We start from the raw sequence: 16,445 nt of genomic DNA, 5'->3' as shown, positions 1-16,445 counted from the left end.
GGGACCGCAGACATCCTACAGCTTGGCAGAAGGTGGGACGAGAGTCAAAACCGGGCCCGACGCAGCGCGGGACCACCCCAGCCAGCCCGGGACCCCGAGCAGGGCGGCGCCCTGGTCACGTGGTCCGACACCGCCTCGCCCCGCCCCTGCCTGGGCTTGGCTCTGCGTGCGCCTGCGCGGGCGCGGGCTCGCTCGCCGGCCGTGCTGCGGGCGGGCGCCCGCGGCCGTGGGTGAGTCCTGGGAGGGGTGGGGAGCGGCGGCCTGGGTGCCCTGGCTGCTGGCGAGGGAGAAGGGAGAAGCGAGGCCGGGGACTGGCGGCCCGGCGGGCTCCGGGCGCAGCGCGCGGCGAGGCCGGGACCCGCCGGCTGCGGCCGAGGGGCCTGCGGTGCTGCGGCGCGCTCGGGCGGGAGGCGCAGGCCCGGGAAGGGGTCAGCGCTTGTCTGTGCCCCGCGGGATCGGGGCGGCCCGTGGCTCCCCGCGTTGCTGGCCGTTCTGCCCGGCGTCTCCCGGTCCTCACGGAGTGGGCCAGTGGAAGCCTGGAGAATGCTCGTTCTCAGACACCATGTTTCCGTGCACAGTAAACAGTCGAACCGAGCTGGGCGGGTGGGCGGGCGTCAGTTTTTCCATTCTGTGTGGATTGTTGTATCAAGTTTAGGTTGAGGGTGACAGCGCCTCAGCCATGTTTACGCCTTTTAGCTTAACCTTTGTCTTGGCCCCTACAGGCTACCCAGCTGGTCTTAGTGCTCACCTTCGTTTTGTCTGCCTGCTTTTACCTGTTGTCTATTGCACGGAATACTGAGCTGTATGTGGAGTGATCATGCCAAAATGGACCTCCGGTGTGCCTTTGCTTTGAAAGGACTCGTAGACTTGGGGCGAGGGCACACCAGAAACAAGCCAGAGTCACTCTTATCGACATGACACTTAGGACAAGAATTGACTCTGGTCTCCTCTGACAGATAGAAAGAAGCTAAGAGAGTGGTTTTTCGTCACAGATGTTGTTTTGTGTTTGCAGTGGCAGAATTGTGCTGTAACTAGTACTTGAACCCTGGCTAACCTTGGTTTTGAATGCTGACTCAGACCTGCTGACTAGGGGGAATTCACATCCTTTGAGAATTACAGTCGCCCTCTGCCCTGTTTTTTGGACAGAGACCTTTGTACTAAGGTCAGACCTGGGGTTTGAATATCCCTGTGGGCCACAAGTTAGGTCGAGTATTTAGAATTTACATGGTTTCTCACATCACACAAGTTTGACTCTTGTTGGATCAAAATCGATTTTGCTCCCTTGTGATACGTTAAGTGCCTGAGAGCAAACTAGTGCGGTGTCTGGTATATAAGCTAATTATTCAATAAATAAATAATTGCAAAGGGTTATCATTCATAGAAATTTAGGTAGAAACCGGTTTAGCAGGCTTTAGTCAGGGTTCAGAGCACTAGTGATCAAACATTCCATGTTTTAAATTAAAAAAACAAAACAACAACAAAAAAAACATTTGTGGTAGGTCAGAGGACAACTTTCTAGAATCTCCACCATGTTAAAATTAAACTCAGGTCATCAGGTTTGGCAGCAAGCTCCTTTCCTTGAGCTGTCTTGCTCTCTCCAGGGATATTCTCTGAACTCTTAACCCAACTGTCTTTTCTTCCGTGGATGAAGTAAGACCCTGGTCATGGGCCGGAGCAATGGCTCAGCTGCTGAAGGCTAGGCTCACCACCTAGAACAAGCTAGTCCTACCTCCCTAGTGGGCGGAACATGGTGGTGCACACCCAGCCTCTATCTCTGAGTTCGAGGCCAGCCTGGTCTACTGAGCAAGCGCCAGGACAGCCAGGGCTACACAGAGAAACCCTGTCTCAAAAAAAAAAGAAAGAAAGAAAGAAAGAAAGAAAGAAAGAAAGAAAATACTTTTTTTTCTGTGTAGGACTTTTACTATCTAATAACCTAAATGATCAACATTCTTAAAATTGCTTATGGTAGTTTGTTGAGAAATCCGTAACTAACTGGCTACACAGGTCGTTTGCCGGTGTGCTTATTAACAAGGCCCATTATTGCAGCCACAGCACACTGAACGCAGCAACTCTAATTCGCAAAAGTTTGCTAAGTAACGAAGGACCAGTTCTGCAAAAGTGAAGAGTAAATGTGCCCTTTGTTTGTTTTGCAGTGTTGAGGATGGAACGCGAAACAGGTAAGTGTTCTTGCTGCACGTCCCCAGAGCTGAACAAAATTTTTATTGTTGAAGCACACAAATAATTTGAGCTTGTCCAAGACTGCAGTTGTAAACAGCTGCTAGATGGTGACTGTAGACATTTTTATATTGTTAACTAGGCGTGCTGGCGAATGCTTACCAGCCTCTGGAATATACTAAACTCTAGGCCAGCCTTTGCTAGATTTTGAGACCCTGAAAATAAAGTATTCACAGTATAAAACTGAGATAGTCTTTGAATTTGTAAATTGTTACAATGTTGTGTGATTGTGTACATTAAATGTTTTTGTTGTTTTGAGGTTTTTTTTGGTTTTTGTTTTTTGGAAGGGTCAGCTGTGTAGTCCTAGCTGTCCTAGAACTTAATATATATACCAGGCTGGCCTCTGAGTGCTGAGATTAAAGGCCTAGGCAATCACACCTAGGGATTTTTGATTTTAGCATTAACTGTGACTAAAATAGAGCAAGACATTATGTATCAGGCATTTCCATGCCAGGTTATAGTTTTTAAAATCTTACTTAATCTAAGATTGACAAACATTAGTCAGTCTTATATTCTCTCTCTCTCTCTCTCTCTCTCTCCCCCCTCTCCCCCTCTCCCTCCCCTTCCCCCCCCCAGACATGGTTTCTCTGTAGCCTTGGCTGTCCTGGACTCTCACAGACCAGGCTGGCCTGGAACTCAAGAGATCTGACTCTGAGTGCTGGGAACACAGGCGTGTGCCACCACATCAGCTCAGTATTGTCAAATGTAGTACTACTAAGACTTTTTAGCTGGGTGGTGGCCCACACATTTAAGCACTCGGGAGGCAGAGGGAGGTGGATTTCTGAGTTGGAGGCCAGCCTGGTCTATGTAGAGTTCCAGGACAGCCAAGGCTACACAGAGAAGCCTTGTCTCAAAACAACAACAAACAAATAAACAAACACAGACAGTTTTTAGACAGGCCTGATAGTACCTATAGTTACAACATTTAGAGGCTAAAGCAGGAGCATTATAGGTTTGTGATCAGCCTGGGCGGAGCTTTAAAAGTAAGACCTGGTCTCAAACTAAAAAGTTTTTACCTCCTGCTTATCAGCTGAGCAGTAAAAAGCATGGGCGTAGAAGACTGAACAGTTAATCATTAACAAGCACAGTATCTGGCCTATAGAACATTAGTTTTAGTCATTGTATTCTTACAAACCTCAGTATGTTAAAGGGGAAGGGGTTGGAGAGGTGCCTCTTAGGTTAAGAGCATATCCTGCTCTTCCAGAGGTTCTGATTTTCACTCCCAGCACCCACATCAGGTTGCTCACAACCATCTGTAACTATCAGGGGCCTTGATACCTCTGCAAGCTTCTGTGCTCATATGTGCATATCCACAGATACTTTAAAAAAAAAAAAAAAAAAAGGAAGAACATAATAATCTCTTAAATATTCTATAGAGGCTTGCAATTACATTAGATACTGTTGAAATTTGGGGGAAGTGGATAAGGGTTTTGGAAATCATTGAAAAGCTGGTTCTTTTGGGACGTAGAGGTACATTAAACAACTGGCTACTTTGCTTAAAAAGGGAGCAGATACATACAGACATCTTTCAAGAACAAGAATATAGGAACTAAACCTTTTTTGTTTGTTTGTTTTAAGGAAATGCTGTTGTCAGAATTGACTTCAGAAGGGAGGAGGCTGATGATGGAAACCATTGGGAAAGTTAGCAGAAAGCTGTCATCCTCTGCGCCCAGGCTCAGCTAATGTCACAGGTAAACTCTTGTAAATGTTCAAGGAACAAGTGCTAAAGCCAGGTGATGGTGGCATACCAGGAGGCAGGGGCAGTCAGATCTGTGAGTCCAAGGCCAGCCAGGGTTACATAGGAAACACCAACCCCCCAACAAATAAAAATAAAGGGCCAAACAATGGGTAGCATTTAAGCTGTCCCACGGTGTAAGGAAAGAGATAAACAGCTTTGCTCTCACACAGCCAGGGATCACTTCAACTTGATGTGAAAATCAGGAACTGGGGTCTCTTGGGAACAGTGCTGGGAAGTGGAGAGTAGACTGCTAGCAAGCAGAGGCTGGGAGTGTGGCTTAGCGGCAGAGTCCTAGCTTAGCTTGCACCAAAGGCCAAACATACTGGCAAATGTTACTTAGGTAAAAGGATATGTGACCATAGCCAGGGTCATCTCCCTGCTCGGAGGATAGAGGAGCCACCTTTTACTTGCAGCAGCTCTATTTGCAGTCCCCTGGCTTTCCCTTCTGTGCAGGCTGAGTGGCTTCATCAGCCCCATCTCGACTTTTTCATGGTGCAGAAGTAGTATGTGTTTAGTAGGAACTGCACCTTATAAGTGATGTGAGTGGCGCTGTGCAAGGTCGCAGCAGCGAGCTGCAGCTTCCAGGAGCCACATGGTCCACCAGAAGAGGGCACGGGATCTCATTGCAGATGGTTGTGAACCACCATGTGGTTGCTGAGAATTAAACTCAGGACCTTTGGAAGAACGCCCAGTGCTCTTAACCTCTGAGCCACCTCTCTAGCCCCAGTTTGACTTTTTAAAAGTGTGTTTATATGTGTGTGCACACAGGTGCCATGCTGTCCCTGTGGAGGGCAGAGGACAACTTCCGGGAAGACCTCCATCTTGTTTCTTCGGCGTATTCTGTATTGTTTCAGCACTATTTCTAGCTACCTGTCTTGTGAACTTGTGTAACAGTGGTTCTCAACACGTGGTTCTCGACCCTTTTGAGGGTAGAACCACCTTTTCACAGGAGTCGAATATCACATATCCTGCATACTAGATATTTACAATTCACAACAGCAGCAATGAAAATAATGTTATGGTTGGGGTCACCACAACATGAGGAATTGGGAAAGTTGAGAATTTCTGCTCTGGCAGATTCTTTTGTCTCTGCCTCCAGCTCTTTATTGGGTTCCAGGTATCACACTCCTGTCCTCAGGCTTGTAGACAAAAGGTTTTACCTGCTAGGCATCTCCCTGGCCACCTAGGTTCTTGTTGTTTGTTTGGGGTTTTTGTGTGTTTGTTTTTGTTATAGCTATCATGGATTTCTTTGTAGTCGAGGCTAGCCTCAAAATCACAGAGATCACCTGCCTCTGCCTCCCTGAATTCTGGGATTACAGGCGTGTGCTACCTTGTCTGGCTATTGTTTTTGATAATAGACATTCAAAGAGGTAGAAAGTGATAATTTGACTTGTGTTTCTCTCATGGTTTGTAAAACTGACCATCATTTTTGTGCCTGTTGACTATTTTGCATATAGTCTTTTTTTTTTTTTTTTTTTTTTCCCAGACAGGGTTTCTCTGTGTAGCCCTGGCTGTCCTGGAACTCACTCTATAGACCAGGCTGGCCTTGAACTCAGAGATCAGCCTGTTTTTGCCTCCCGAGTGCTGGGATTAAAGGTGTGTGCCACCAGGCCAGCTGCTGGTTACTAGTTGTGTCTTGAACAGTGAGGATCGTTTTCACATATAAAACTAGAAGAATAACTTTATAGTTTGAAGAATTAAATTCATGAAGAAATAGAGCATATTATAGCTTAACCTCATTCTCCCCTAAGCCTTCACGTCCTAGAATATGCAGTTGTGCCCACGGTTAACACACGGTTACAGGCTTGCCTACTTAGCAGAGGGTCTGGCTAGGCTGTGGCTTTGTCTTTGAGGATCCGGTGCTTAGCAGAAGGCCAAGTTTACAGGCATTAGATAAATATGAATACAAGTGGAAAGCATGGCATAATTTGCTGTTGTATCTCCTGGGAGTATTTGTCCTGTTTCTTTTTTCTTTTGAAACAGGGTCTCACTTGAAGCCCTTAATTAGCCTGGAACTTGGCTGTGTAGACTGTAGGCTGACCTTTTAACTTGCACTGATCCTCCAGCCTCTGCTTCTCCAAGGCTGGAAATACATACAGGCTTCTGAATCTGGTAGCTCACTGGAGAAGTGTGAGTCTTGTTTTGGTAGGGTGATGAAGCTATACCATTCTATAGACTAGCCAGTGTTTAGGAACCACAGGTCTGTGATCTTAGCAGCCTTTGCTTCAAGATGCTATAAAGTTCCGCTATAAAGTTCCTTAAGAATTATCATGAACCTCAGAAAGCTTTTGTTTATATGGGTTGACATTCAAGGTTTTAGGGATTAAAACAAATTTGAAATAGTAATTTCTGTTAACAAAGCAATGATGAACTTCTGACCTGTTAATATCATATTTTTATGAAAAATAGCTCTTGGATATTCTGTGTCTTCCATGTGTTTTATGGTTTTCCATACTTCCTTCCTGTCTGGCTAACACATAGGTGGCACCTTCTGTTTGTTTCTTCAGTCCGTTGTAGCGGTTGTTTGGGTGGAAGTGATTGCAGAATAGCCAGTCTCACATAAACACAGAGTTGAGAAAGGGAAGACCCAGGACTCCTCTGAAATTGTTGTGCTTATTCTTATTTTATGTGCATTGGTCTTTTGCCTGCATGTATATCAGTGAAGGTGCCAGATCTCCTGGAACTGGAGCCACAGACAGTTGTGAGCTGCCGTGTGGGTGCTGGGAATTGAACCCAGGATCTCTGGAAGAGCAGCCAGTCCTCTTAACCTTTGATTATTCTCCAGGCCCCCTGAAATTGTTCTAAAGCCTGTAATTCTAGAACTCAAGATTGTGAGTTGAAGGCTAACCTGGGCTGTATATATAGCTAGACTGTCTCAAAACAACAATAGCAACAGCAACAAAACCCCACAGAAAACAAACAGCTGACTTGGTATACTGTATTCCTAGCTAGAAAACAGCTCAGCAGCTGAACCTCATTAATGTAGACAATTAATAAAACTTGTTGTTGTTTTAATTTAAAAATACAGTATTAAAAAATACAGTATTGCCAATTGAGTTTTAAGGGGAAATGTAGAGTCCGGTACTGGGCAAAGATCACGTGTTTCACTCTCTGTGACACCTTTGTCATTGGTTATCTATAGGTTAAAAAAAGTCTTTCCCAAAGAAGACAGACCACAGGCACCATGATGGACTCAGAAGCACATGAGAAAAGGCCCCCAATGTTGACCTCTTCAAACCAGGATTTGTCAACTCACATTGCGGACATAGGTGACATAAAGCATTACTTTTGCGGCTGCTGCGCAGCTTTCAACAACGTGGCCATCACATACCCTCTTCAGAAGATCCTCTTTCGGCAGCAGCTGTATGGCATCAAAACCCGGGATGCCATACTCCAGTTGAAGAGGGATGGGTTTCGAAACTTGTACCGCGGAATCCTCCCCCCACTGATGCAGAAGACCACCACGCTGGCGCTTATGTTCGGTCTGTACGAGGACCTGTCGCGCCTGCTCCGCAAGCACGTGAGCAGTGCCCCGGAGTTTGCCACCAGAAGCGTGGCAGCGCTGCTCGCGGGCACAACAGAAGCCATCTTCACTCCGTTCGAAAGGGTTCAGACTTTGCTGCAGGACCACAAGCACCACGACAAGTTCACAAACACTTACCAGGCCTTCCGGGCCCTCAGAAGCTATGGGATTGCAGAGTACTACCGAGGCTTGGTGCCCATCCTTTTCCGCAATGGCTTCGGCAATGTCCTCTTTTTCGGCCTCCGAGGGCCCATTAAGGAGCACCTGCCTACTGCCACTTCTTACAGTGCACATCTGGTCAACGACTTCATCTGCGGAGGTGTGCTCGGGGCCATGCTGGGCTTCCTAAGCTTCCCCATCAACGTCGTGAAGGCTCGAATCCAGTCTCAGATCGGCGGGCCATTCCAGTCTCTCCCCATGGTTTTCAAGACAATCTGGCTAGAGCGGGACAGGAAGCTGAGCAATCTTTTCAGAGGCGCCCATCTGAATTACCATCGCTCTCTTATCTCCTGGGGAATAATCAATGCAACTTATGAGTTCTTGTTAAAGATTGTGTGATAAGGTCACTACATGAAGTGTTATTCTCAACTAACTAGACCCAAGGAGAATGCAATTTGGCTTTGTTCCTAATTGGCTTTACTACAGGTTGGTGTCATTAAGTCCAGGCCATAATTTACAAAGTACTGACAAAAACAGAATAAAAGGTTTCAATGGGCAGATGTCAGGGCGTTGGTTTGCTCATTACTCAAGAGCTTTAGGCTGTTGCCTGGTAACTAGCCTATATCTGATGACCTTTTCAGGGCAGCTGTCAGCCAAGATAGATTTCCTTTCCTCCCGGAAGGGGTTGCTGGGCCTTCTGTAGGAAACAGCGGCACCAGCAGCCAGAGCACGTGCTCCTGGCCCAGGGCTCCTCAGGCTCACTTTCTCACCTCATGTATCGCCTCTTTGCTCTGAGGAGGGTCATCTTCACCAAACCCACGCACTGCAGAGAAGACAGTCGGTGTCATGGCCATAGCTCCGTGATGAATTGTTGGGGTTAGCTTTGAAACTAAGTGCTGTTCAAATAGTCATTATCCAAACTTTCTTTTCAGATGTGATAGAGCTGAGCAGCTAATGAATGCTTCATTTTGCTGTTTAGCTTTGGACATTTTCTGTTTAATTCTGAATGTGACTTTAAGCCCTTCCACAACGTGCTTGTGCTGTCTTTACGGAATTCATTGCCAAATGATAGGGTGACCTAGGAGACTTGGGCTGTGCGCCCCGTCGTGGTAAGCTGTTCACTGCAAGGTCACACTTGTTCTTCGTGCTTCTGGTGCCAGCAGAGCTCACCAGTGGGGACGCTGGCCTTGTGAGTAGTGACTGTCTGTCCTGTCCTGCGATAGTAGACTTTAAAAATAAACACTTCCATAAAGTTCACTTTGGGAGTCTGTTAATACCATCCCAGGTTTTCTCCTTCCCTGGCTTCTCAGTGCCGCAGAGTGAGCTGAGGAGCGGAGGATGGTCTTCCCAGTGCTCACCCCCCTTTTTTCTCTGGAAAGAGAGGCTTCAGGGTTGACATTCTGGGAGCCCAGTGTAGCACTGTGCCATTTAAGAGGGTCTGCTCTGAGGAACAGCACCTGACCAGCTCAGGTAGGCTTCAGCTGCTAAGCACAGGGCCAAGGAATCGTAGAGCTAGTCTCTGAGTCATGGAACACAACTCACCGTGGAAATGAAGTAACATCCAGTCTGGAGAAGTAGCTTAGGAACCTTGAGACAGCGGTCTGTCGCACTAGCGAGTTAAGCTTGCTTCCTGGGATTTGATAGGAGAAAGTCAGTTTCTTTCTTTTTTTTTAATGGTGCTAGGGATTGACCCCAGGGCCTTGCCATGCTGGGCAAGTGCTCTTCCACTGAGCTACACTCCAGCCTCCCAGTTTTGTGTTTGTTTGTTTTTTTGAGACAGGATCTTAGCATGTAGCCCAGGCTGGTCTTGAACTCCCAGAGATCTACCTGGCTCTGAGTTAAAGGGATTGAAGGTGTAAGCTGCCATACTGGGCACCCCCAGTCTTTAAAGATAGGTTTCTTACTAACAATTTCTCATGTGGGTAATTGCATGCAAGTAAGCGCATAGACCTACAGACTGAAATTAGACCCTCAACTGCAGTTTGTGAGAAGTTTCTGGGGAAGAGAATCCAAAACAGCTGTTTACCTCTAACTACCCTGAGGCTGGCTAGGTCAGCGCCCTCCAGCTGGAAAGGGTGAGAGCTGGTGAATTCAGGTGGCAGGGAGGGCTTTGAAGAACGCTGCCGGAAGATTTTGTGCAGCCCAGTGTGGACGTTAAGGGAGATGTGAGGACTAAGCAGACGAGTTTGACCCAGATAGAGTCTGAAGCGAGCGAACTCTCACCAATGGCACCGTGCTTCCCGACCCCCGTGTTTCCGCGCAGCATTGAGCACCGGGGCCTGTCAGGTGCAGCGCAGGAAGGTGAGTTAGCAGGGATTACACCCTGGCCCTGGGCCTGAGCTGCACCGGCCTGCAGGGATCGTTTTCTTTACACTCCATGATTCAGCTGTAACGCACTCCTGTGAGCTACATGAGGATTGGGAGGGCAGTGATTTGGCTTTTGCTGTCTTGATTATGTGGCATTTTCAAACAATTACTAAACTTTTTAATGATTTTTAACTTTTAAACATTTTTGTCACTCTTAGAGCTCTTGAAGCCTAAACTGCAGCGTATTACAGAGATGGCTTTTTGTCTCCTATAAATTTAACTTTGACAAAAAAAAAACAAAACAAACACTTCAGAACTTGTAACCCACTCTATCTGAACTTTTATGTCAGAATGTAATTAATAGATTCTAACTAGTGCGGTAATATTTGTTAAACCTGAAAAGACTAAAGAACTCTCTGAAAAGCTTTAAAGTGGCCTTTCTGTGACGCGTGTGGCACGGGTGGCTCCTGAGCACAGAACACTTGTGCCCTCAGAAACACGAGTTTTGCATTTACCACATTTCAGTGCTGTGAGCCCTCAGGGCCGCACAGGGCCAACACAGCCTTTGCATGGCGGCACACTAGTGTCTTCTTTTCTTTGTGGCTAGAGACAGATGCTCGTGCCTATCAACATTTCTCTTGTGGTTGGTTATATAATCACGTGCTATATGTTGTGACCCTGTGCAATAAAGCAGAATTGTACATAAATAGGTACATCTGGGTACCCGAAATTCCTAAGCTCAATTACAATGTAGATAAACTTGTAAGGTTCGGAGAGCTGGCCTTGTGTGAGTGGACAACACCAAATGAACCCTTGTTTGAAGGAGGTCCGTGCAGCGTGGGCGTGGGTTGCAGCCATAAGCTGAGGGCCAGACTGTTGGCACTAAGGCTCTCATACTTGGTTTCTCTATGTCAAATGTATTTTTTTTTCTCATATACAAATAAAAGCCTATCAAAAACAAGAATATGTTCTCTCTAGATTTAAAGTGTTTTTTTTTTTTTTTTTTTTAATGCTCTTTGTATACATTTGATGCTCTTCTTTGCTTGCCAGATCGGTGAGAAAGGGTCTACATATATTTCTTTTCATTATTAAAAGTGGTTCAACACAAAGTTTTGGGTGCTCTTTTGAGTTGTGACTGAGTCTGAGTCAATCTGTTCAGTGTTCCCATGAACTCCTGGGGAGCTGGGATACAGCGCGGTGTGTCGTGGCCGGGGCCTCTTCCACCAGCACTTGGCGGGGTGTGGTAATCAGCCTCCCGGCCTCCGGTGATAACTCACCTGAAGGCTCAGCGAGGCTCACATCTTGTTGAGCAGGTTTGGCCTACCCTTTACTGCAAACTATTTTGCTTCTTCAATGATTTCCTCCACCGCAACACACTTCCCCCAGTGTGATTCAGTTTGTCAGTCATTTCTGCTGTAATGGCTCCCCTCTAAATCAGCTCCCAGGGACAAATGGTCTGGATATATGGTGTCCACTGAGGAATTGCTGCCACCACACGCTGGCTGTGGACGTGTCAATAGGCGCAATCCTTTTTTCAATTTTGTAAAATGGGGTCTCACAGTGTAGCCTCAGCTGGCCTGGAACTCGCTGTGTAGATCACATTTGCTTGGAACTCACAGAAATCCCTCTGCCTCTGCCAGCTGGGATGCTTTCTTGATTGCTAATTGATCTAGGAGGGTCCAGCCCTCTGTGGGTGGTGCCAAGTGGGCCTGGGCTACGTAAGAAAGGGAGCAGCCTGTGCCTGGAAACAAGCCCTTAGCCGCGTCTTTCCTGTGTTCCATTCCAGGCTGGAGCTCCTGCCTTGCATTCTCTTCGTAGTGGACAGTGAGCTGAAGTAAGCTTTCTTCTCTCAGGTCAGTGAGACCAAACATTTGGTCAGTGTTTTATCCCAGCAAACAGGAAGCAAACATCCAATTTTAAGTTACTCCCTGTTTCTGGAAAAAGCTGAGGTCCCGGAAGGGTTGGCTGGAATTCTAGCATTTTAATTTTTTATTTTGTTGAGGAATTTTCCATATACCTGCCTGATACTGTAAAACTGCCTTTTTAGGGCAAAGAATTCTGAGCATTGAGAGTCTGCCCTTAACTTAGAACATTAGCTGCTTACTAAATTCTGAAGGAAAATGGAAACCTCTATTGACCGCTGCCTCCTAGACTGAATTCAGTGTGTGCATCCTCTTTGGGGGTAAAAGAAATCAGTCTTGGGGCTGGAGAGATGGCTCAGAGTTTAAGAGCACTGACTGCTCTTCCAAAGGTCCTGAGTTCAATTCACATTGTGGCTCACAACCATCTATAATGAGATCTCGTGCCCTTTTCTGGTGTGCAGGCCTGCAGGCAGCCAGGATACTGTATAAATTAATCTTTAAAAAAATCAATCACACTGATGCATGTTCAGTAGGAGCGGTGGGAATGCTAGAACTTCTACTGATAAGCCCAAGTGCACCCCACCCTAAAGCCCAGAGCGCTCGCCTTAGATTATGACAGTTGTTTGCTTCATTCTGTGTGTTTGGTTCGGGATCGAATTCAGGACTCTGCATGCAAAGCAGGCACTCTACCACCACCATGGTGCTCCTCAGAGGTGCACTTTCAATTAATTCTCTCTGAAAATGCCACAGGATGAGGGTCTGCCCACTTCCGGCACTACGATAAGCTGTTGTTTTCCCGTCAGGAACTGTAATTTTTAAGACAGACTAGGAGCTCCTTCAATTAAATATACATTTTGATTTGTTTTGATTTTTATGTGTATGGATGTTTGGCTCTGCATGCATTCAGTTTCAGCAGAGGCCAGAAGAGGCTGTGAGACCCCTCCTGGAACTGGACATGCAGACAGTTGTGAGCTGCAGTATGGGGTTGGGAATTGAATTCTGGTCCTCTGGAAAAGCAGCCAGTGTTCTTCACTTCTGAGCCATCTTTCCAGTCCCTCAATGAATAAATACAATGGGGGCTGGAGAGATGGCTCAGTGTTTAAGAGCAATATCTGCTCTTCTCAAAGACCCAGGTTCAATTCCCAGCATCCACATGGCAACTCACAGCTGTCGGTAACCCCAATTCCAAGGGATCTGACACTAATGGACATAAAATAAAATTAAATTATTTTTTAAAAGAATGCGATGTGTTCATAAGAGCTGACATTTTGTATTTTTTGCCCTTGTTACCTAGTATTTATTTAATGTTTGAAAAGCATTCTGTTCACAATGAGATTTGGATCTTTCATTTTATCCTTACAAAAACCAATGTTTTATTGAGGAGGGCTTACTAGTTAATGCAACCACAGCAGTGTATCATAATGTAAAAATGGCTTCCAAGGAGATTTGTTGTGTGTGTGTGTGTGTGTCTGTGTGTGTGTGTCTGTGTCTGTGTCTGAATAATTTTGTTTTCCAAGGCTGGGGATCAAACTCTGTCTCCAGGCTGCTAAGCAGGCTCTCTACTTAAGCCCTTAACAAATGTTTTGAATTAGCTCTTTTTCTGTTCTCTCTTTCTTTGTTACTGGCAACAGCAGGGGCAGCTACTTACAGCTCCTATGAGAATGCTTTTAACAGCAGCTCCCCTAATTTAGAAAAGCCGCACAGCACTAAGTCTGTACCTCGAAAGGTGATCTCGGCCTAACGGCTCAGTGAAGTAGATGTTAAACTGAGAAACCTCAGCTCCGGCTGGAGGAGTGCTGAGCTGCTATCCTGGGACTATAAAGCTGATGGAAAACATTGTTGTCTGTCCATACTGTCAATCCCAGAGTTGTCTTCTGGGGCCAGCGATAGTGGCTCAGCCGGCCTGACCACCCTGGAGCCCACGTAAAGGTGGTGTGCTTTCAAATTCGGCCCCATTTGGCACTATTGGAAGGTGTGGCCTTGTTGGAGGAAGCGTGTCCCTGAGAAGTGGCTTTGAGGTCTTATGCTCAGGCCCCGCCCAGTCGGGGGAAGCCGGTTTCCTCTCGGCTGTTTTGGCCTCTCCAGCACCATGTATGTCTGCCTGTACACTGCCATGCCTCCCACCATGATGCTAACGGACTGAGCCTGAAACTGTGAGGCCGCCCCAATCAAGTGTTTTCCCTTGTTAAAGTTGCTTAGATCATGGTGTTTCGTTACTGCCATAAAGCCCTAGACAGGAGGAAAGAGAAAAATGACTCCTTGAAAGCTGTCCTCTGACCTCTCCAAACACACACACAATAAGAAAACTTACACAAAAAATATTTAAAGTTGTTTTCTGTTCGACTTTATGCAGAAATCCACACACACACACACACACACAGATCCTAAATGTTTACGTGTTTCTCAAACTGTGGTAGTCAGACCTGCAGTAGCAGCAGCAAACTGGATAGATAGGAGGGGCGGGGGCGGGGCTTTCAGGCAGGCGAAGGCCGATAAGCAGGTGTGGACTAAGTCCTGTGGCTTCACTCTTGCTCCCGATTCTAGTGCACATCAGCTCTCTCTGCTTTGGAGGGACTAGGAGGAGAACGCCGCTAGGCGAGCTCACTATTCGGAAGGATCCCATTGTCCGGGGAGGGGGGCGCTGGAGAGCACGAAGCCTCCTCAAAGTGAGAATTGCGGTGTTGAGGATAAAGTCAGAGCTCATCAACACAGCTTCTAGCACAGGCTTCTAACTGTGAGCGAGAGCGAGGAAAAGCTGTTTGGGACCTGAGTAAGCATCCCATTCCTGAACGAAATTAATCAGTTTAGGGTGTAGAAAGGGGCCGCGGAGATGGCTCAGGCGGTAGAGGTGTGCGATGCCAAGCTGGATGGCTAGGGCTCAGTGTCCAGAAGCTGAATGCCAGGAGGAGAGAACGGACTCCTACCCGCACCACCGCACAGTGAATAAATGTAATAGAATACTTAGATTTTAAAGGGTGGGGAGGCTTATTTTGGCTCAGTTTTGGAGGTTCCAGTTCATGGTCTGCTGACTTGTTTGGGGCCCATGAAGCAGTGTACCTGTGCTGTTGTGTGTCACCTGGCAGTCAAGAAGCAGAGTGGGGAAGGGGCCTGGGTCCCCAAATTCCCTTTGAAACCACTCTCCCAATGAGCATCCCCCAGACTCCGTTGCCTAGCGGTTCTGCCACCTCCCGAGTGTGCCATGGGTTAGGGAATACTGCAGACGCAGACCCCTGCAGGGCTACTGGCTGCTTTCAGTGTTCTCTAGACTTGGAAGACAAGGTTGGAACTAGGTGTGGTGGCTCACTTGTAATTCCAGTTCTCAGAAAGCTGAGGCAGAAGGATCACAAGTTTGAAGTCAACCTGGGCTACATAGGGAGCTTGTCTCAGAACCTAAAAATCTGATGAGTGTGTACACGGGAGTGTGTGGGCACGTGCACACACATGCATACGAGCCAGAAGTCAATCTCAGGTATTGGTCTTGGTTTGGTTTTGGTTTTTTGAGACAGGGTTTCTCTGTGTAGCCCTGGCTCTTCTGGACTCACTTTGTAGACCAGGCTGGCCTTGAATGCACAGATCTGCCTGCCTCTGCTTCTGAGTGCTGGGGTTACAGATGTGCACCATCATGCCCAGCTTCAGGAATTGTTTCTTAAGCCACCCACCCTATTTTTGAGACAGGGTCCCTCACTGGGACAGGGGCTCCATGTTTGGGCTGGACTGGTTGGCCAGTGAGCTCCAGGGACCTGTCTGTCCCTGTCTTTCCAGCTCTGGGATTCACAAGCACAGACCAGCACACATGAATTTTTATGTGGATGCTGGAGATGAAACGCAGTTTCTCATCAACTGAACCACCTCTCCAGCTCCAAAACAGATGCCGCAGCTACGAATGACCCACGGTGTGAACACAAACGTGCACTCTGTCTGTGCCCAGTGTGCTCACCAGGAAAGAGCCAGAGTTGCAGTGCCCACGCTCTTCATGCTAGACAGCCACTGACTTCCCTCTGCCCTTGAATAATAGCACTGTGGTTTTTCTTTCCAGCTCCGAGAGGCAACAGCCAAGCACAGCTGTTTCTGCTTTTAAAACTATTAACTTCAACTGTTCGCTCTCAGTAGAAAATGTCTTTAAGGAAAAGCACTTGGTGCAATTCTGAAAAATTACTGATATTCTGGGCTTTCCACATTTTTGTCCTGATCCTAGAAAATGTTTACTTAAATTATACGGCAAAGCTGCAATGAAATTCTATCACTGTATGAAGAACCGTAACAACGTCTTATACAGACTGAATCCAGGAGTTATCAAGTAGCATGTTAGGATGAGAAGGCAGTCCTAAACAACTCATCAGGACGTGACTCAGGGAAATGAAGCTTGAATTCTGAAGGATGACAGTACCTGCTTCCTAGAGATTAAGCACCAAGCCTGGAACATGACTAAGCCTAACACTCAGCACACAGCAAGAATAATGATCTCCCACACATGCTGGAGATGTGGTCATGATTATGAAAAACCTGTATCAGAGAAAAGATGCGAACATACTGTCATTGGCTTCACAGTGGGGAGAGACAGCTAAAGAATACAGAGCATTCTCGCAGCCTCCTGCTGCCTTAGGCTTGCCTTTTGTATAGG

The 16,445-nt window shown here is 46.9% G+C and overlaps 1 protein-coding gene across 3 annotated transcripts; it reads left to right on the top strand.

The window, feature by feature from the left end:
* The first annotated feature begins 7 nt into the window (after positions 1 to 7).
* Positions 8 to 10,926, top strand: Slc25a51 (solute carrier family 25 member 51). Of its 3 annotated transcripts, none has more exons than XM_021658153.2 (4): positions 8 to 230; positions 2,154 to 2,177; positions 3,814 to 3,926; positions 7,116 to 10,926. In XM_021658153.2, exons 3-4 carry the CDS (start codon positions 3,918 to 3,920, stop codon positions 8,052 to 8,054), a joined length of 948 nt encoding a protein of 315 aa, XP_021513828.1. In that variant the 5' UTR covers positions 8 to 230; positions 2,154 to 2,177; positions 3,814 to 3,917; the 3' UTR covers positions 8,055 to 10,926. The 3 variants fall into 3 exon arrangements, with proteins under 3 accessions (XP_021513828.1, XP_021513827.1, XP_021513829.1); XM_021658152.2 differs by having other exon boundaries at positions 2,047 to 2,177; XM_021658154.2 differs by lacking the exon at positions 2,154 to 2,177.
* The last annotated feature ends 5,519 nt before the right edge of the window (positions 10,927 to 16,445 follow it).

Source organism: Meriones unguiculatus, chromosome 3 (genome assembly GCF_030254825.1).
Source record: "Meriones unguiculatus strain TT.TT164.6M chromosome 3, Bangor_MerUng_6.1, whole genome shotgun sequence".
Classification (NCBI taxonomy): Eukaryota; Metazoa; Chordata; class Mammalia; order Rodentia; family Muridae; genus Meriones; species Meriones unguiculatus.
The sequence above is the reverse complement of the archived record's forward strand: the minus strand, read 5'-3'. Positions and strand labels throughout refer to the sequence as shown.